Source organism: Pelodiscus sinensis, chromosome 14 (genome assembly GCF_049634645.1).
Source record: "Pelodiscus sinensis isolate JC-2024 chromosome 14, ASM4963464v1, whole genome shotgun sequence".
In the NCBI taxonomy this organism is placed as follows: Eukaryota; Metazoa; Chordata; order Testudines; family Trionychidae; genus Pelodiscus; species Pelodiscus sinensis.
This window is the reverse complement of record NC_134724.1, coordinates 20,476,899-20,498,904: the sequence shown is the minus strand read 5'-3', so window position 1 is coordinate 20,498,904 and position 22,006 is coordinate 20,476,899. Positions and strand designations below refer to the sequence as shown.

Genomic DNA, 22,006 nt, shown 5'->3' with positions numbered 1-22,006 from the left:
AACTCAGTGCCTATAGGTCCAGACTCTCCCTTTTCCCTTGGTTCCCAATGCTGCTGCTTCTAAGGGGGGAAAGGGAACTCATAGCAATGCAAGAGAGTGTGGGGCGTGAGACAACTCCACCTCCTCAAATCCATACCCTTCACCAGTGTGCCCCACCAGTGCCTAGGCTAGGATGGGGAGCTGTGACTGAGTATATTCAGCACATGGCATAAGTTCAGTATTGAGATGGGCAGGGATGTCAACATAGTGGCTCATACGAGCTGCTTGACCCTCCCCCATGCTACTGCTTCTCTATTAGAGGCAGCAGCATGGCGGGGGGGGGGGGACAAGTGGGAGCTTGGGAGCTGAGATACCTGGGGAGCTGTGTGGAGCTGTCTGCTACCCTCCTCTTGCTGTCTTTCCCACCCCCCCTCTTCCCTCTATCAGAGGCAGCTGTGCAGAGCAGAGATTGGTGGAGGAGGCTGCCATGAAGTAGCCTTTGTCCACGGTGGGCTCACCATGGATGCCTCTGTCCATGTGGAGCTCAGGCCTCCCACCGACAGGGCTGCTGCTGCACCGCGCTGCTGCCTCTGTATCAGGGGCAGCAGCGTGGGGTAGCAGGGGGCTCTCTATGAGAGGGGCCAGAAGAGCACTGGCTGCCAGCCTCCTTCCCGCCCCCCTCCCCCGCCAGGGACTATCAAATAGTTGTGTAACTGTTAAAATTTGATGAGGTTACATGACTATTCAATACACTAACATCCCTAAGATGGGGGTGGAGATGGTATATTTATGCATAGCCTAATACACAGCACTGAGATCATCACTAGGAGCTGAAAGAAGGCATCTGGAAAGGGCATGTTTGGTGCATGGCACGGACTCACATGAACTGAAACCACAGGAAGGCATATGAGAACACCCACTGCAAGAAATGGAGCAGTTCATACCTCTCATAACCCCATCACCTTCCATCTCCCATGGCTCCTCCAAGGTTATGACAGCATGGAGTGGCAAGGGGGAGGATTGAGCTGCTGCATTTGTCAGTAGCAGTGCACAGGGGTCAGCTGTCCCTAGGAATTGTCCATAGTCTAGTGCAGCAGTGACAAAAATGGTGGGGGATTGAGCAGTGAGAGAGATGTGTGGGGGAGGGTTGGAGCAGTGCAGAAAGGGTGGTGTGGAAAAGAGGGGGTCAGAGTTGTACAGTGGGAAATCTTGGGGGAAGGCGTGTTAAGCTCTGTCCTCCCAAATTGCCCCACACCAATACCCTGCACCCTTCACATTTGTCCCACTTCTAAACATGTCCCCAGTGACTCCATTTCAGTCTCAGTATTGTTCCTGCATCCTCTTCCCAGAGCCAAAGCCTGTGGGTCCACCACAGTGCCCACCCCTCTGTGGGAAGGAGAGCGAAGTTGTGTTAGACAGACAGAGATGGGATGCAGGAGCAGTACAGGTATTAACATGCAGCCAGTGCCTTCTGTGACTGGTTTCATCACTGTCAAGGAGTGGAGTAGAGAGAGCTGGGTGTGGCACATGGGGATGCTAAGAATTTATTTTAAAAAATCAAGAAAATTAACTGCCTTCAAACTTGATTAACACAAACTTAAGTTCCACTGTTACCTTGTCCATTTTAGAACACAAAATTCAGCTACACTCAAGCCTCTGAACAACTGGAAACAAAGAGTTAATGAAACACAAACTTAAACTTCTAGAAACCAAGCAATACATAATTAAGAGATATGCCAGTCCTGCAATTAAACTTTAATTCTGCCCCAATGGCACTATTCAGAAGACACTGGGGCTGTGTCTAGACTACATGCCTCTGACATCAGAGGCATGTAGATTAGACACATAGGCAAAGGCAAATGAAGCCGCGATTTAAATGATCACGGCTTCATTTAAATTTACATGGCTGCCGCGCTGAGCCGACAAACAGCTGATCAGCTGTTTGTCCCCTCAGCGTGCTAGTCTGGACGCTCCCCTGCCGACATCAAAGCCCTTTGTCGGCAGCCCCGTTATTCCTCGTGGGATGAGGTTTACCGGGGCTGCCGACAAAGGGCTTTGATGTCGGTAGGGGAGCGTCCAGACTAGCGCACTGAGCGGACAAACAGCTGATCAACTGTTTGTCGGCTCAGCGCGGCAGCCATGTAAATTTAAATGAAGCCGCGATCATTTAAATCGCAGCTTCATTTTCCTTTGCCAAAACAACAAATCTACATGGCTCCGTCGATGGAGCCATGTAGTTTAGACGTACCCTGGGAATGGTTGTATGAGGGTGTGCTGTGATGAGTAGACTTGAATATGTAGACAAAGAGAATATGCCATTGTTTGTGTTGCCTTCTACATATTTGAATTCCAGTATTTATCTGCATGCACTAGTGCTAAGGTAGCTGCACTGAATGATGGTGGGGTAAGTTAGAGCAGCTTGACAAAGCTGTCACTGTGATGTGAGAAGTGCACATATATCATAAAGGATCCAGTATGTCATTTCAGTGTTGAGTTCTGTCATTCTGTTAGTAATGGTGCACAATGGGTCTTGCCATGGGGATTGTCAGCAGTCTGGTGGCACACGTGACCAATTTCTAAGGCACGATGATGGGGAAGTAAAGGCAATGTCTGTAGGTGAAGAGGTTGTAACATTTTACAAGTCTGGAGTGACTTGTATGGAGTAGGCTCTGTTGCTCTGGGTGGCTATGTCTGACATAAACCTACATTTTGCCTTAGAATGAGAAGGTGTTAGTCTTTGTCTTACAGTGCTTGTTTGCTTTATTCAGTGTTAATCTCTAGCATTTGCAAGGGTAGAATGCTAGTCTGTTTTTTATGGTTGTGTTGGGGTATCACTTGAAGAGTCCAGAGTTAAGGTTGTATGGTGGGAGTGATGCATCTTTTAACTCCATTATTCCTGGTTTTCAGAAGTTTATTTGTATTACCCTACTTCTCAGTGTCTTGTTTTACAGAGGTTTGCACATAACTTAATGCTTCATTGACTACCCTTAATGCTGCATTGGCTACATTTTGGGGGTAGTTATATGTTCTGTTTCTGTGGCTGAAGCATTCATTGTTAGTTAAATAATTTTTAGGCAATGGGTATTGGCTGTGCTGACACTTCATACTCTGCATTAGAGACAGTTGCTTTCAAGTGTTTGTGTTTTAATACTGTCTAGCATTTGTACTGTCACAATTCACACATTGGTACCAGATTAGCTGAACATCTGTGATCTTAAGAGAATTCGTAGAAGTCTGCATTACACTCAAATAACACTTTATTTTTGTATTTAGTTTAATCTATTCATAGAATTATAGAACCATAGAGCTGGAAGAGACCTCAGAAGGTCATCAAGTCCAGCCCCCTGCTCTAGGCAGGACCAATCCCAACTAAATCAACCTAGCCTGGGCTTTGTCAAGCCGAGACTTAAACACCTCTATGGATGGAGACTCCACTACATCCCTAGGTAACCCATTCCAGTGCTTCACCACCCTCCTAGTGAAATAGTTTTTCCTAATATCCAACCTGGACCTCTCCCACCACAATTTGAGACCATTGCTCCTTGTTCTGCCATCTGTCACTACTGAGAACGGCCTTTCTCTATCCTCTTTGGAAGCTCCCTTCAGGAAGTTGAAGGCTGCTATCAAATCCCCCCTCACTCTTCACTATTATTTGAAAAAGAGCATTCAAGCAACTGACGTTGTCTGCAACATACATCAGTACAAACAAACATTTACTGCAACATTCTGAATATGCTTAAATGTATGACATTGATGCTCTTGCATTCATTGCCTGCTTCATAGAGCCCTCCCACCACTAACAAATGTTCGCAAACAAAAACTGACATTAAAATAAAGTTAAGGTTGAAAGTATATGTTGCAAAGATATAAAACATTAATGATATCAAACATTACAGGGATGTTGTAATTTATCCCCAAACCAAGCATTACAAACCCAAGACATTCTGAAGTAAGGTTAAAATAAATCCAAACATCCCGTTGCTTGTAGTTCACCATTTGCAGCCAAGAAGAGCCGTGGGAAGCAGCGTGACTTGGGCCGCTGCTTCCCACAGCTCCCCTTGGCTGCAAATGGCAAATCAATGAGAGCCATGAGGCTTCATGGCTGTGGAGTCAGTAAGTAAACAAACTGGAATAGTCTGGTAGCAGCTTTCTCAGAATGGTCTGCTAACCACTTTAAAGAACAATAATCTAATTTAGAATCTAGATCAGTGTTTCTCAAAGACATTATTCCCCTTTCCCATACCCCCCCACCAACTCATTATCACTACAGTCCTGGCTCTCAATTTTCTGTGCTATTATTTTGCTCAAATTTACCCCTGAATGTCTTCTAAGAGCCCAGTGAAATTGTTGATACTGCTACTAGACAATATTGACCTCCTGTAGTTCAGCAAGTTCTCTGGTCAGGTCCTGAGGGTGTTGGACTAGAGAGGTCCAACCTCTACAGGGCAGAGGAGTGGAAGGGGCAGAGGAAAGCAAGACTGTGGTGATCCTCAGAGGAAGTCTTGGTGGTCCTCAGAGGAAGTCTTGGTGTCAGACAAACATTACAGAAATGGAAGATCTGGGATAGAGTTTAGTCCCTGAGTTAACACCTATGCTGTAAGGACTCTTTGGGTGCATTTGCACAGCAGGGCAAAAGTTGAATTAAGCTACGCAACTTCAGCTACATCAGTTGCGTAGCTGAAGTCAAAATTGCTTAATTCAGCTTTTGACACTGTGTACACAGCAGGAAGTTGAAGGAAGAACACTTCCTTTGACTTCCCTTACGCCTGGTGAAATGAAAGTTACCATTACTCAACGTAAGAAGTCCTTCAGCCTGACATTATTTTGATATAAAGGCTTGTAGTGTAGATGTGCACTGTGTTATTTTGAAATCATGTCAGTTATTCTGAAATAACGCTGCTGTGTAGAGTACCCCTTATGTGCTCCTTTCTTACCGCCTGTGACAGTGCTCCTTTGTGCTCTGTAAAAAAGAGCCATGGCTCTCCACATCGAAGAGGCAGAGAGCACACCTAGGCTATGTCTAGACTGCAAGCCTCTTTCGAAAGAGAGCGTCTAGACTGCACGCAGAATTTCGAAAAAGCAAGCCGCTTTTTCGAAAGAAAGCACCCAGTGAGTCTGGATGCTCTTTCTAAAAAGCCTGTTTGCTTTCAAGAACGCCTTCTTTCGAAAGAGCACTTTCGAAAGAAGGCGTTCTTCCTCGTGGAATTAGGTTTACCACCGTCGAATGAAAAGCCGCGTTCTTTCGATTTCATTTCGAAAGAACGCGGCTGCAGTCTAGATGCAGGTGAAGTTTTTTCGAAAAAAGGCTACTTTTTTCGAAAAACCCCCTGAGTCTGGACACAGCCCTACTGCTATGAAGGGGAAATCCGCTAATTTGCGGAGTTCGAGAATACCAAATTTGTATCCGCATGCGGATACCCGCGGATTTGCAGGGCTCCAAGTATCTTCATCGCCAGTTTACAGAGGAGAAGGCTGCCCAGCTCCCTGAAGCCCAGGGCTCCGAGGTAGCCAGAAGCAGAGCTGGCAATGAGAGTGGAGAGCCAGTCCCAGCGCCCAGCCACAGGTGCGGCTGGTGGGCAGCTGCCAGGGCCAGGGTCCCCTTGCTCTATCTCCCCTCCCCAGCTTTCCCGCGGGAGCCACCTCTGCTCGGTGCACTGTCCTGTCGGGGAGGGGACAGCTACGAGCGCTCTGTGCGCGCTAGCGGGACCAGCCGCGGCGAACCCGGGAGCTGTTTGAAATTCGCTCCTTCGCGCGGGGCCGCCTGGCTCCGGCGGTGGCGCAGCAGATTGGCCCTCGCCGGCTCATTTGCATTGACGCCAGTAAAGGCTGGAGGTCACCGCTGGCGGGTGCTGGTATCGGCTCCTCCGCGCCGCCGCCGCTGTCAAACAGCAGAGCTGAGTCGCCTGGGGAAGCCTCGCAGGGCGGCCGGGCGGGGGTGGGGGTGTTGGCTGGTGCGGCTGAGAAGCATCAATCAGACTCCGGAGCACGGAACGGAGACGCCGCGGAGGGGCAGAGCCGGTGCCTGGGAATTAAACCTCTCGCCATTTGAGTGCGTTCCGCCCCGCAGCTGGGACTCCGGGATAATTTTGGTTGCCGGTGGGGTGTGTGTGTGCAGCGTTTTGCATCTCTCCGGTGGCCTCACAACATGGAGGAGGAGGCCCTTTGATGCCTCCGCCCGCGCCGGGGCTCCTCCTCTGGATCTCAGCACCCCCACCCCCCTTGAGTTATGCAGGATTTTTGTTAGGGCTGCGCTTATTCTTGTCCCCCTTTCCCCGATTCAGCCTCTGAACCCCCCCGCCCGTGGCCAGGCGGCTGCCGCGGGGCGGGTGCAGGGCAGCCGGGGGCTCTCGCTGGCCCTGCCCCCGGCGTGGAATGCGGTGCTGGATAGAGCCCCCCTGCTTGCGAAGGGGGGGACCTGCCTTCCGAAGCCCTAGCCAAGAGGAGCGTAGCGTGTGAATGTCAAGAGCCAGCCTGCGCGGCGGCGGCTGGTGGGAAGGAGGAGGACGGCGAGGAACATGAATCGGACGCGAGCGTGATCGAGGAACTCACTCTAGCTCGGGAGGGGAGGGGGGGTTTGATTCCCCCCCTTCCACACCAAAAAAAACCCCAACCCCTCTCAAGCCACACACAAAGCCAGCGGCAAGCAGCCGGATCGGTTCGGGATCTCGGTGAGCGGGATAAATCGCTACGCCTGGGCCGGTGGGACTGTGGGAGACAAGGTGTGTGTGGGGGGCGACTCCCCCCGCCGCGCGCTCCTCCCGCCCGCCCCCCCCCCAGGTTAATTGGTAACCCTTTGCAAACCCCGGTTCTCCGGGCTGGTGCGGAGAGGGGAACGTTCCAAGGTTCAGGGCTCCGAGCTCTTAGTCCAAGGAGCCGCTTGTGTGGCTCTTCCCCTCCCCCGCCCCCTTTCCCCGGGCGGAACGAGAATCCTACAGCGATTTGGAGATGGCTTCGTTTAAAAGGGAGAGCCCGTGAAAGCATGAACTCGGCCAGTCCCTGACACCCCCCAACCCGCGGCCGAGCTTGGGCTCCAAGGATCCCTTGTTTCCTGGAGGAGAACACACGTTTCTGGGGGTGTCGACGGGACCGATGACAATGCTGCCGAGTCGAGCGGAGAAGCAGGAAGGAGAGTCAACCTGTTAGCAAAAACAAAAAAAGACAAAAACCCCACACAACAAAAATCCAAGGGGAAAGTCCCACTGGAAGGGGGAAAAAAGAAATAGTTCCAAAGCGGCCACAAAGCATGGGCTGTGCTCCAAGCATCCACATCTCTGAAAACAGGGTGGTTTATCACAGTAGCAAAGAGTCCGAAGAGTCCAATTCCCCTCACCAAACCAATACAACCATGTCTCAGCAACAGCACGGCAACTCCGTCCCAGGATTATTCATTAAATCCTCCAACGCGTCCACTTATAAGGTGAGGACTAATTCCTCTAAGAAAGACAAGAGGGAGAACAGCCAGAGCATGGAGCCAGAGATCCAGAGCAGCAGATCCAGCCTGAAGGTAAAAGGGGGACTAAACATACAAGCAGTTTCTCTCCTAGCAGGACTTAGCCTCCTTGGCTCAAATCACTGGAGCCATCTGAGCAATAGATTGTGGGACAGCTTTTAATGGCTTGAGCAGTTAGTTTATACACTAATCGCTCTCGTGAAACTGATTTGTCCATGTTCCCAAAGCTGTTTCTTCATTCCATTGGAAGTTTTCAGGGTAGTGGAAAAGGAGAGCCGTTTAAATGTCCTTGTCAATCATTAGAGCAACCGAGAAGATATTTCTGCTGGTGAAGGCGCAGGGCCTATCTCTGGGGGGCACACAGCTTATGTGAGCCTGCACTGCAACTAACATGTATTTACCCTGAGTTTTTATTGACTTATCAAATATTATTATTTGTGCTTGTCCTTTTGGACTCAAAATACTCTTGCCATATGAAACTATCTAGTAGATTGGATGGTCACTAAACCCTTTCTTTCCATCAGAAAGCTGAAACAAGAATGACAGCAATTTTTGGATAGGGTTCTGATTTACCTGTTGATTTTGCTTGCTTTTCTAGTCGAGATATTTTGTAGACTATTCGTGGGTGTATAGTTTTATCTAGCATAATACTAGGCCGGCACATACTGAAAAAATAAAGAATTTATAATTTAAAAAAAAAAGGAAAACGAGTTAGAACTGAAAAATTGCATTTACATTTACTTTCTGTCAGTGGCCTATTATAGCTTTTGTGGTTGAGTGGTTTCTCTGTCTTTTGGGGCATTCTGCATTTTGTAGAAATAAATAATTACAACTGAAAAAACAAGCTATGGATGCCCGGGAGCTATTATATAACATGGCTGATCCTAAGCTTACTGTGATATTGGTTAAGAGGTACACATATGGTAAATATAAGATATAGGTATGACATATAGGAAGAAATTGCACAAGGTCAAAACATTTTGCAACTTTCAATACCTGCAATCATTTGTACAGTTTTCTAAACCCTTTGCTTTCTATATTAAGAATGTCTCTATGTTATTGATTGTGAACTACAGCAAACTGTTTCAGTGGTGTGAGTGGTGTGAGAATTACTTTTCCCCAAATAGAGCAATGTCATTTCATAGAGTTGAAAAAATGTGGGATGCAAGAGGAAGTTGCACAGGTAATAGGATGAATAGCTAAAGCAGTATATGATAGCAACTATACGCCAAATTCATATTTTTATACGTGTAATAAATAAGACACAGAAAACTGAGCTAAAAGGCTGCACAGACACCAAGGCATGCTGATGAAATCATGGTAACCACAATAAAAAAATGCAGGTTATTTATGTTGTCATCAGAACTCTGAGATTTGTTGGGGTAACTTTTTTTTATTTATTTTTTTCTGATTTTTAAATATATTTTTGAAGGAGTTTGCAGCATTTTAAACGAGAACATCATATAATATTCACATGAAAGATACCTTTGCCTTTTATGTATTTACTCTCTTAAATAATACCTGTTATCAGAGACATGCAGGGAAGAAGTAAACTGATTTATTTTTTGTGTGTTCAAGATGCTTGTGATTACATTGCTTATTAATGGGACTGGGACATCTGAGGTAAATCAGCTAGCCATGCAGTTGACCTTAGTTCACATTCATACTCTAATCTTGTTGGCAGTTGTCTAGTTTTTTTTCACAAAAGTCATATTTCATAGCTGTGATGGTATGTTCCCTCTGACAACACTGCTGCAAAATTATTGTTTTTGCTAACAGGAAGTGGGTTTTTTTGCAAGACCAACTCAATACTAAATGTGATTTCATGTCTCTCCTCCATAGCTTTCTTGTTTCAGATTCTATCATATCCTTTAGATACGTAAAAGAACATAGTACTTTGTTCTCTGCTGTTTATTATTAGCTGCTATATTATCACATTTACTACCCTTGCTATGTTAGTTTACAGCTATGTTGTCGCTGAAGTTGTATTGTGTATGAAACAGGATTGTACTATTGCTGTGTCACTTATTCTCAGTGATCCAGTAAAGTTCTTTTAAAAAGAAATGGAACACAGGAAAATTGAGACCAAAGGGCTTAGTCCTGCTTCCACTGAAGCCAAAGGGAGTTTGGGAGCAGAATTTGGTGCAAGGTCATACAATCATACAGCTTTGACGTTAGTAGTTTCTGTCCTGAAGAGGAACTGTGGGAAGGAGCAAACTATTAAAGATTTGCCAAGAGCAGAGGACCTTCTCTGAAGTGCTTGTACCCTTTCAGTGGCACTTAGTGCTGTACAGAAGATGGGCAGCAGCACTTCATAAGTTTGAGCCAATGATTATCATGTGATACTGTAGTTGGAACTCCTCTGATTTGTGTGTATATGGTAATATAATCCCTTTACTTGGACCAGTATGTTAGGTATAGTACATAAGATATTCAAGTTCAAAAAGCGCCATACAAAAAACCCAACCAAATCAGAGCTTGTAAAATATGATTGTGTCTCTCCTGTTAGCTAGCACTGAGATTTATTCTGTATCTGTTCTGGAGTGTTGTCAGATATATCCATTATGGTTACATAGCAGGGAATCACTTTCTAAATGTAAAATGTCTTCCCACTATATTTCATGACTCCATCATCCATGAAATATGGCTAGAAAGATGAACTTTTCTTTCCTAATAGGGAAAAAATATCAAGCCTTGTCCCAAACAATTCTGCAAAATAGTTTGTGTAGTGTGTGTAGGCACACATGTACATAGCAATATCTATATCTGGCATATAGAATTTTAGTGATATCCACATGATAAACCATATAATAAACTTAAATATTTGGTCTCACCTGTCTCCATTAATCAATATTCCCAAGAGATGTTTTAACACTGCCAATCTCTGAGCATTTTCAAATAAGTGCCACATCTAAAAAATGAACCTGCTGCAAAAGTGTTTCCTTTCTTGCTTCCAAAATATAGAATTTTCAACCCAAAATTATACTGGTCTGTGGGTGGGGTCTGCAACAGCCCTGGAACAATGACAGATTTAACATCTGATTATCACATGTCCCATTCAAACTAGCAAATGGAGCTTTATACAGTACTATTGGAAAGCACAGATTCCCAGGGTTCTAATGGGACAGCATTTGCTGTTAGCTCCAAAATGTCCCCAGATTTTGGTTTTTAGGGCTGTCATACTTATAGGTACATTTTAATTATATCAACTGTATTTTTTTCTTTTTCCTCAGATGTTTGTATAATTGGACTCATGTTACTAAAATACCTAGCTTTACAGAAGAGAGGATTTTAAAAATCCATATGTTTTAAAAGAAAAACCTCTCTGAAAGATTGCTGATATGTTTTCTTATAAGCAGAGCAAATGTCGGTATGGTGTAAATATTTAATTAGCACTTGTGCAGAATGACTTGCTCACAGCATTGCCATTTGTAGGCAATGTGCAGTCCCAACATCATGCCAGTAAACCCTTGTACTTCACTATGCTCTTGTGCATTCACTCTGTATTTCATGCCACCGTTAATTTATGCATGTAGTATATTTTCTTTATTTTTCTTGTACAGCTCTTGACAGGGTGTATTTTAAAAAATATACACACACCATGGGGTGTGCTTGGGGAGCAGGCATTAAACAAAGGTTCTGACATGTTACGGAAGGAGCAGGTCACATTGTAAAAGTGCTGTTTGATTTAGTGGCTGGTTGGGAACATTAAAAACAGTAAGCATTCTTAGTTCAAAACCTGTTGAACTGTCCTTACCTGGGTAGTTTAACAAACAGGAAATAACATCTATAATAGTCCACTAATGAATGGCTCTGCAATATTGTGTACTGGTAGAATATAAACTGACTTTCTGGTTTCATTAGATATAATGTATACATTATATCACACATGATCGAGGCTACCATCCTCTCCTGTTCCTGCTCTGCTTGGGCTGCCACTCCATCCGCCTGGAACACATGGTGGGCTCGCCCTGTCTTTGAAATTTTCACTGAGGTCACCCAACTGCTCCTTCCAAAGCCAGTTCTCAATCATTCCCATGACAACCCTACCCATCCTGATTTCCCTCCCACTTCCACTGACATCAGCCCTCTGGTATAGAGATCCTTGCTCCCACTAAGATGATCCTTCCCACACTGATACTCTAACCTTTTCCATTCCCTGCTGCTGCCAGACTCCCAGCCTGCCTTTTGATACTGTTGTTGCAAAGCATGAGCCCTTTATTTGCCCATGGAATGTGGATTCTCTTTTATTTGTTATGAAGCAAACTTAAATGACTAAGCCTTTGATGTGCTGAAAGGTGTTTGATTTCGGCATGCAAGACTGAAGTAAAATTAATCTATTTCTTTTGATTGATACGATTTGATTTGACTTTGGTTTGAACAGATGATGGAAGAGCACCCATCTGAAAACCCGTCCTTAGGCCGCTCACAAAGTATGAATTGCTCTGCAGGGGACATAACATGAGCTCTTTCCTTTTAAAAATCTTTCAGACTAGCCAATGGCACTACTATTCCCAGTCCTTGCATAGGTCCCAGTCCTGATCTCGCTGAAGTCAATAGGAGCCTGACCTGCAAATTCCTGTTCTGTCTCTGAAATTCTGTGCAGCTTCTTGTGTGAAGGAGGCAGGCAGGACTTGGCCTTGAATGTCTGGAGTGGATAATGTTAATAATGCTGTAATGATTCTTCTTCAGCTAATGCCTTACTGACAGAAGTGAAACGTTCTTTTCTCTGTGCCTCCTGTAGCCACGTCCTTCATCTGCTTTGGTTGGAGCTTCATGTGTGTCAGTCACCTGCCAGTTTCAGGTGGAAAGTTTCTTAGCTCTTTCTCTCCTCTCACCTGTATGTGTTGATGCAGAAAGTGTTGAAAATAAACATTCATTTTCATTCTCTTTTCAGTATGTCATTTATCTTAACACTCTGTGAGTGCTTTCTTAAAGTCTTAGTTAACAGAGGGATGTATAAACATATTTGGATAAATCTACAGGAAGAGACATCCTGGTGATACAAACACATGCTCAGGCTGTTTTTTAACCTTCCCCAAACTCCCTCAGCTCATCAATAAGTTAATTATGTACAGGGCCCTACCAAATTCATGGTCCATTTTGGTCAATTACACAGTCATGGGATTTTAAATGTAGTAAATTTCATAATTTCAGCTATTTCAGTCTGGATCTTTAATTTCATGGTATTACAATTGTGGGGTCCTGACCCAAAAAGGAGTTGTGTGGGGTTTGCGGTACTGCTGCTCTTATTTCTGCACAGCTGCTGGCAGCAGCATTGCTTTCAGAGCTGTGCCGCTGGAGTGCAACAGCTGCTAGCCAGGAATCAAGCTCTGAAGGCAGAGCTACCAGCAGCAGCAGCATGGTGTGGTAGTGCTATCCTTACTTCTATGCTGCTGCCTGCAGAGCTGGGCCCTTAGTTAACAGCCACCACTCTCCAGCCACTCAGCTCTAAAAGCAGCAGTACAGAAGTAAGGGCAACATGGGCATGATTTTATCACTTTTACGTCTGCATTGCTGCTGGCTCGGAGCAGCCTTCAAAGCTGGGTACCTGGTCAGCATTACAACCACCACTCTCCAGCTGGCCAGCTCTGAAACCAGAGTGGAATTAAGGGTATTAATATGTGACCCTCCTAAAATAACCTTGTTATCCCCCTGCAATTCCCTTTTGTGTTAGGACTGTCAATTTCAGAAATGCTGGTATCCCCCATGAAATCTGTACATGTTAGGCCAGATTTCATAGGAGGACACCAGATTTCACAGTCTGACACACATTCTGTATGGCCATGACTTTGGTAGGGCCCTAATTATGTAGTATCTTCACCTCTCCCCCCCTCCTTCCCCAATATTATATGGTATGAAATTATAGTTCAAGGCCCCAGTCTCCTTAGTATTTAAAATGTCCACAATTTAGTTTTTAAAATTTGAAGTGATAAGCATAAGTAGTAAATATGACGGTTGCAGTGAATCAGTTCCATCAGATGTAGATACTTGTTCCTGGATCATGTTCAATGACAACATTACTGCACACTCTAAACAAGAAGAAGCTTACAAACAGTATGACTTATGAAGGGTGTATTGTTTCCAGCTTTTTATGTAACAAAATATTTTTAAAATGTTGCTCATAGCTCATTGGAATCTATTCTATTTAGAAATATTTTTGCTTCCATATGTTGTTGCTTATGTTTTGAATGTGATGAGCCATTCCTCTTGTTCAGTTAATTTATCCATATTAAAAAAACAGTCAGAAACTTACAGCATTAGTGACTGTAGTTTTTATGATATTCTGTAGCAGAGTATAGTAATACAGGTTGAACCTCTCTAGTCTGGCACTCTCTAGTCCAGCAACATCTGTGGTCTGGCATGATTTTTAGCTAGCCAGATGTCCACTTATTATGAGTGTGACCAAGTTTCCCCCAGATGTTAAATAGCGAGTAAATGACTAATCATGTACTCAATACAATTTGTTTTGTGTACACAGTTAGTCAGTAAGGGACCACTGCTGTTCTGCAGTTCAAATATAGTAGAAACTGGGCATACAGGCAGCCCGGCTCCTACTACATTTAAACCGAAGAGCTGCAGTGGGAGTAGGTCCAGGACCTGGCATGAGACTGCGCCAGGTCCCACGCTGCACCTCTGCCTCTTAAATGTAGTAAGACCTCTGCCTCTCCTGCCCTCCCTCCCACACTGCAGAGATGGTGCTGAGGGGAACTGGATTTTAAGATGGCTCCCCCAGCACCTGCTCCTGCTTCTCTCCTCATCTTGCTGCCTCTGCTATAGAAGCAGCAAGGATTGGGGAATGCGAGTAGTCGACTCAACTACTGGATAAGCCTATGCTTATCAGATAGTCATCTGATCTACTACTCTTTTACATCCCTAGTCCCATAAAGTTAGTTTACAGTCATCAGTCTTGGCACTCAGTTTTCAGTGCTGTTAGTTCTAATTTACCTCTAAATGTCTTCTAAGAGCTCAGCGTAAGCAGTGGAAGTGTAGGTAATGCTGCTAGACAATATTGACCTTCCTTGGTTTGGCAAATTCTCTGGTTTGGCATTGGTCAGGACCCAAAGGTGTCGGACTAGAGAGTTTCAACCTGTAATAAATACTTTCTGCTTCTAAAATATTGTGCAGTCAGGGACAGAGAGTAGAAGGAGTCATTTCTTTAGCGCTAAGGACTGTTTACCTGAGTATAAGTTTCATAACTGTCCCCATTAATAACAATAATTAAGTGCTTGTGTCTTACACTTCTTTGGGGCTCAAAAATCCCATTGACTTGAAAATTGGGCTTCGGACAGGAAGTAAACGTAATGGATGGAGAAACATAAGGCCTTTATTTGCATCCAAAGAATAATGGAAGAAACCTAAAGCAAATATGACAGATGAGTAAATTGATTTGTAAACTGAAATATTTAAACAGGAATTTTTCATAAGGCATCAGTTTGTCAATTTCCCCCATTCAAAACCCCTCTTTTAAAAATAATAATTTTATACCTAATAGAGTACAATTGTAAACAGATTTGCTAAATATAGGTGAAGTTAAAATGTTGTTAGTAAAGTTTAGAAGAATGTTCATTAAATGTGATTTCTTGTCTGTCCAACATTTAATTTTCTGTATGAATTGCATCCAGTGCTTTATAGGACAAATTCGTCCATAACTTTAATGGAGTTTGACTAGGGATATATTTGCTTCTATGACATTCTTATATGTAACTATCTGTGGTGTAATATAATTAGATATCATGGTTTAACCATAACTGAAACTGGGAAGGGTGACAAAATGCATACTGAAATATTTTAAATATCTATTGCTAAATAGTCTGACCATTCAACAGACAAGGCAATGATCCCCCCCCCCTCCCCCCAAGGCATTCCAGGAAGCTATACATGAAATCCCCTTGATTTTCGGTGAGATATGGGTACCAAACTTCCTTTGGAATTCTTTGAAAATACCCTCCCAAAAGCTCAGTAAAAGATGTTGATAGGGTCATGATGGAATGGGACAAAATTAAATAGTGATGTCTCTGATGTCTGTGTTCTGCCAGGTCATCCCCTTCTGTTGACCCTGAATCAAACTCTCAGGCCTTTTTCTCCTCTTCCTTGTAAAATCTGTAAATATGTTACTCAATATTCCATAAAAGTTTGATATTTTATAAATCTATAGTTGCAGCTTCCACATATATGTATGTGTTTCTGAAGAAAGGAAAAGTGTCAGATTTTTTTTTAATGTATTGAAATTACATCATACTTATTACTATCCCATTTCAAGATGGTCTACTAATTAATATGAATAATGTTTTTAACATTGTATGTCTGTGTATTGACACTTTTTCAATATCTAAAGATTGTCAATGTGATGAGCTGCTCATAAAGAAGCAAAGTATTTTGGAACAAATTGTTGTAGAATTATTAATATTTAAAGGCAGCAATTGGGATAAAATGGTCAGTTTAAAACTACAGAACCTCTGATCTTTCATGTATGGACCTATGGGATGCGGGCTGGGCCCAGAAGAAATACTAATTTATTTTAGTTAATTACATTTAGTTAATTACAGTTTTTATTCATTAGCTGCTACCTCTCAAAGACCTCTTGAGGAGTTTTAGCTACTCAGCTCCCTATTGGGCCTGATTCTGCATCCACCAAAGCCAATTAGAGTTTTGCAACTGACGTTGGTAGGATCAGGATAGGGCTCTTTAATTTTAATGGCTATCATTTGGGCATTAGACCCTGAATTTGGACTTTGTCCTGTGTACATGTGAAAACACCTTAAAGATTAGCTTCAAAAGGTTCTTTTCCCCTAAACTGGATTTGGCCCTTTTTCATGTGTGAGAATTTGCTTTTTCTTTTTCTTTAGAAATCTCAGGGAGATGGAATTTGCTTTCTTTTCCTGTAGTTTTATAGGAGGATCCCCAAGTGTCTTGGAGCATGTCTTGTTTCATTTTCATATTTTAGTGGAAGGAAGGGGTTGCTGAATCTCCAACAAATGTTTTCTTCAAATTGACAGTGATTAAAATTAAAAAGATTTAACAAAAATAAAAGAGATGTTAAATATTTTGAGTAAAAAATCTTTCTCCCCATTCAGTTACACAACTTTCACTTTCAGCTGTTGAGGGCCTATTTTTGCTTTTGTAGATCACCTGTATTGCTGCAGGACTTGATACTTCCGAAGTGCTAAGCATTTCCTGTTAGCTGCAGAGCTTTCTTAACTCCTGTTCACATGGTGGGAGCTGAGGACAAAAGCAGTGTTAATAATAGCTGTTACATGATTAGCTTGGTTATGGCATCCACACGCTACTCAAGTGCACGGGGCAAACAAAATCTGTTAGAATAGTTTAAGCTTCCTTGTCCCACGTTCTGCCCTCCCTAGCTGGACAAGGGGTGCTCCTCTTCCATATATCCATTTGCACCATGAGGAAGCCTAATCTGAGCTCTAAGAATTAGTGTGACATACTTTTGCAGGCTTAACATCAGTAATCCAATTGTTAAGATGTATATTTCATTCCTGTATGAATTTATCATTGATATATTTCAAATACATTTTTTGTTTGCTGATATTTTGACCTGTGTATAAATTGACAATTTGAGCAGCTCTGTTAGAGTTTTATTGTCTGTTCCTGGTTAATAAGGAGGGGAAAACACTCTTTTGCTAGAAACAAAACCATTATCACCTTCATTATAAAGTTTTTTTTTTAACATGTGCATTTTATGTGCTTGGAAAGTTCAGATCTTTTCTTTATACATTAAACATGTTATAAAGTGGCATTAACTGATTTCTGATGGTGGGGAGGATAAAACACTTCATTGTTAGATTTCCCAGTTTCCTAAGTAAATTCATATAAAGAAAACACAGAATCACTGGGCAAATATAAAAGAATGACATCCTCTACTTCCTATTGTTTTGAATTTTGAGTTAGCTGTGACCTTTAACTCCCTGCTGGGATGCAGTGGAAACTTTGAGGCCCTATTTTACTTGCTACTAAAAGACATGTATTTTTAATGTTACATATTTGCCATAACTTTCTATCTTTAACTGTGGGCTGTATCATGTTTAATATAATTCCTTCAGAGAAATAGACTTAAAAAGGATGTTACAACATAAAACTAGTTCATAAGGATTTTATTTTGGGGAAAAGCTATGCTTATGCTTGTCTTTCAAAATCAAAACAAATGAACTCTAATTCACCTTGCATATCCTTTTTTTCCTGTATTAAGACGCATATAGGGTAGTTGCAACATCACTGAACACAGTTTTTACTTGTATCAAATACCAGATGGTCTCTCTTTCTGATACTTCTTAGCAGTAGCTCAGTATTTGCAGCTGTATAGCTTTAGTTTCAAGTTTCTAAATGCATAGTATAACATCCTTGATACATATGTATCCTCCTCAGGAACTATGTGTTTGTACTCATGTGTGAGTCTCTTATTTTTTTTTCTAGACAGCTGGCCATCTAGGCTTCTATGCAGTTTCCTTTTGGTATTTATTTTAGACTCTTCTATCCCCCCCCCAAAAAAAGTTCTGTAAGGAAGTGCACACATGGCTGAAGACCATCACCTGTGATGCTTTCGTAGCTTGAAGTAGAAATAGCTTTCCTTTTACACTACTATAGTTTAATTGGCTGCTAAAATTGCCCCTTTTCACAATCAAGAGGTTCACCATAAATGAGCAAGTACTTAGAATAATCATGAGGCCCAATTCTGCACTCACTGAATCCATTAAGCTCTATCACTCACTTCAGTGATTGCAGATTGGACTCGGGTTCTGAATAATGCCTGTGTGGTTATTTGACTTTGGAAAGCTAATTATACTTTTAAAATGCTGAAGAGTTTGTTTACTGGCCACAGTCTCTCTGCAGTTACAATCTTACTGTCTACAGTAGAAGCCTATAGAAGTCAGTGGGCAGTCTGGGCTAGCGGAGGGCAGAACTTGGTTTGCTGTGTTTATATTTTGATTTTATATATAATTATGAGAATGATATGTTGTTCATAGTGCAAAATACTACATTTGTGTACTTAAGACTGATAAAGATGCATCTGAAGACAAAATATATTATTAGTCTTACGGGAGGAATAGAATGGGAGGAGGAGTGTGGTTTTTTTTTTTAATATTATGCTAACAGATATATTCATCTGAACAGTGATTCTATCAGAATGGATACATTGTTATGACTTCAGGTCATTGGTTACATCCAAGAATTTATTTTAAATCCAGAGAAAATTGCCTTTCAAAGGCAAACTTAATTCCTAGCAAAATAGAGGAATTTTACCTCTCAGACAGTCATGGTACTCAAGCTTTCCTTTTTTTGTTGTTTGTCAAACAGTGGTTTGTGATCGTACCATAAAAGACCATATAGTTACTCTGTCATTGTGGGGAGGCAGCATACTATAGTTTAGAGTATAGGGATAATATTAGGAGAGCTGAAGTCTGTTCCTGGTTTTGCTGTTGACCTGCTGCAATACCTTGGACAAGTCTCTGCATTGCTCTACTCATTGCTTAACATTAATTGTGCCTGTAAATTCAGGAAAAGGGCATTAATCTGTTTAGAAACTGAGAAAATGCCAGGCTGGATCTGACCCAGTGTTCATCTAGTCCAGTATTGTGTCCTCCCTTTGGCCAATAATATCTATTTTAGAAGAAGGTTCAAGAAACCGGTTTAAAGGTTTATTATACTGTAATTGGCTGTCTAGTGGATTTAAAGTGGGTGTGTCAAATTCTTCTTTATTGCAGAGGTTAATGTAATTTTGTAGCGGTTTTGGCATATAATATCTTATTAATAAAGCCCTATCTCTGTAATGCAATGCTAAAACAATACCGAATGGTATTTTTAATAGAAGAATTATTTACAAATAGTTGTATTGTTGCTTGAGGTCATATATAATGCGGGGGGAGGTGTGGTCATGTATATGGCCCCAGTTCTGAAAACACAGTTGGTAGTTGCCAAGAATAACCCATAAAGAAAATTAGTGGCAAGAAATTTGCTACCCTAGTAATCAACTTACACTTTAAAGAGGATCTTTTTTACCCTTTTTATAAATAAGAAATATACACTACAGAAGCTGAGGGAAACACAGACACTCGGGTTATGTCTACACTACAAGCTTCTTGCATAAGAAACTTTTTGCGGAAGAGATTTTTGGCAAAAACTTATTGTGCAAGTGTGTGACCACACTGCAAAAACGCATCAAAAAAGCGATGCGCTTTTGTGTAAGAGAACGTCCAGACTGCATGGACGCTCTCTCAAAAGGAAACTCTCATTGCTATTTACAGAATGGCCACCAGGGCACCTGTGCTTTTTTCGATTGCCTCTTTTTGTGCAAAAAACCCCTGTTCCCCCATCCACACACAACTTTTTGTGCAAGAGCTCTTGCGCAAAAAGGAGTTATTCCTTGTAGAAGTAGGAATACCTACATGAGGGGGGGGGGAAAAAACCCTCTGGGTATGTCTACACTACCACCCTAGTTTGAACTAGGGTGGTTAATGTAGGCAACCGGAGTTGCAAATGAAGCCCGGGATTTGAATTTCCCGGGCTTCATTTGCATCTTGCCGGGCGCCGCCAGTTTTAAATGTCCGCTAGTTCGGACTCCGTGCCCGCGGCTACAAGCGGCACGAACTAGGTAGTTTGGATTAGGCTTCCTATTCCGAACTACCATTACTCCTCGTGGAACGAGGTGTATCGGTAGTTCGGAATAGGAAGCCTAATCTGAACTACCTAGTTCATGCCGCGGGCACGGAGTCCGAACTAGCGGACATTTAAAACTGGCGGCGCCCGGCAATATGCAAATGAAGCCCGGGAAATTCAAATCCCGGGCTTCATTTGCAACTCCGGTTGCCTACATTAACCACCCTAGTTCGAACTAGGGTGGTAGTGTAGACATACCCTCTGTTCTTTTGTTTTACTTGCACAAAAACATGCTTGAGGTGTGGACACTTAGCGAGTTTTTGTGGAAAAACTCTGTAGTGTAGACCTAACTGCAGTGAGTAAAAAAAACCCAAAAAACCCCACACCTGTGAATGTGGGCTCAAAGAGCTGACCCTCTGCTGCTCTGTTCATCTCCCATATGTCTGTTTGGGTCCAAGACAAACTGGAAATGCGTAGAGTAGAGAAAGATGAGCCACTTCATCTTAAAGTGTGGGCCCAGTTCTGCTCCCACGTAAGTCATTTTCAAAACTTCTATTGGCTTCAGTGGCAGTATCCAGCCTCCCTGAAGTTAATGGAAGTTTTCTAAGTGGCTATCTATGAACTTAGATCTTATCTACTTGTTATGACTCTGTAACTTAAAAACCAATTAGCGCATTTCTCTCCTTCCCCTGAATCCCCAGTCACTGTTTTCACACAGTCTCATTTTCTCTGTGGAAATGATATACTTTCTGCAAAGTTGCAGGTAATAGGCTGCCCTCCTTATCTAGCCACCTTAGTTTTGTTATCATACTTCTTTATCCTCCAGCTTTATTAGAAGTGATGAGACTGCTCCTTGCCCGTGTGTGCTGTGCAATTGAAACCCATCACTAGAACAGTCAGGTCAAATTCAGTGCTGATCAGTGGTGCAAGGAGTGTGAATCACAGTTCCCAACCCCATAGGAACAATGCTGTATTCCCTCCCCCTCCCATGAATAATTAGCATTTGGCCTTCATCAAGGAATGGAACACTTTATTTTGGAGAGTCTATTTACAGTTTTAGGAGCGACTTTCATTTTCATAAATATCATGGTTTGTTACAGCTTTTTGAAACTAGCATGTGTGTGTGCTAATGAATGCTAGAGGATTAGCTTGCTGGGAATTGGGCTTTCAATTTCTAAGCCAAAAAAAGAGCGTGCTGCAGCCTTCTCACAATATACTGCTGCTGGCCTTGGCACTGACCATCAAGGACCGGCTTCTCAAGGGATAGGAAGGGATTTAGTTTTTATGGACCTTGTTAACAATAATAACGAATGGACTTTTTAAAAACTGGCAGAGTGTCAGGAGAACATCACATTCTCCATGCAGAAGAAGTTTCAAATGCACTTTCAGCATTAACTGAAATGCTCTTCTCTGTTTTGAAGTCGACACATCCCTCTTACACGTGGCTTGAGTAGGAGAGAAAGGGCAGTGACTTATCCTAAAGGCACTCATGAGCTGAAACACATTCTCTAGCTAGCAAATGTAAAATAGGTTTTTTTCCCCCATTAGAAAGGTCCCTTCATTTTTTGGGTGCTGGTTCATAAGGCTCAATGTTTATGTATTGGCTCATAGTTTTTAGTGAGCACCATAAATCTGCTATCACGGTTCATGTTTATAATGTTTGAAATAAATGGTTTTTTTTTTTTTAACCTTTGCTTTATAATTGCTTTAAACCTAGGTGTTGCAGACTGAAAACTGAAGGGAGGAAGCATGGCCTGCTGGTTAGAATAAGGCATGAGGAAGTATGAAATCCTACTCCTGGATTTAAACTTCTCTCACCGTGTGACCAAGGGGCAGTCACATGATGCCAGATTTTCAGAGGAGTTTAGGGCCAGACTTTTGAGTACAGGTTTTACTCTCTGGTCCAGCATTATCTCTGGCTGGGAGCCCAGTGGCAGGAGGGCCAGTGGCCAGGAGGCTTGTCAG

The 22,006-nt window shown here is 42.7% G+C and overlaps 1 protein-coding gene across 3 annotated transcripts in view; it reads left to right on the top strand.

The window, feature by feature from the left end:
- LOC102445641 (high affinity cAMP-specific and IBMX-insensitive 3',5'-cyclic phosphodiesterase 8A) overlaps positions 1 to 22,006 on the top strand; it is a 267,727-nt gene that overhangs the window by 56,182 nt on the left and 189,539 nt on the right. Inside the window, exon 1 of one of the 3 annotated variants that reach the window (XM_075897146.1) lies at positions 5,894 to 7,396. The exons of 1 other annotated variant lie outside the window; for it this stretch is intronic. In XM_075897146.1, coding sequence (XP_075753261.1) covers positions 7,223 to 7,396 — 174 coding nt within the window. In that variant the 5' untranslated portion in view covers positions 5,894 to 7,222. Of the gene's footprint in view, positions 1 to 5,893; positions 7,484 to 22,006 lie in introns of those variants that run through there. One more of the 3 variants, XM_006139238.4, reaches the window with a different exon arrangement.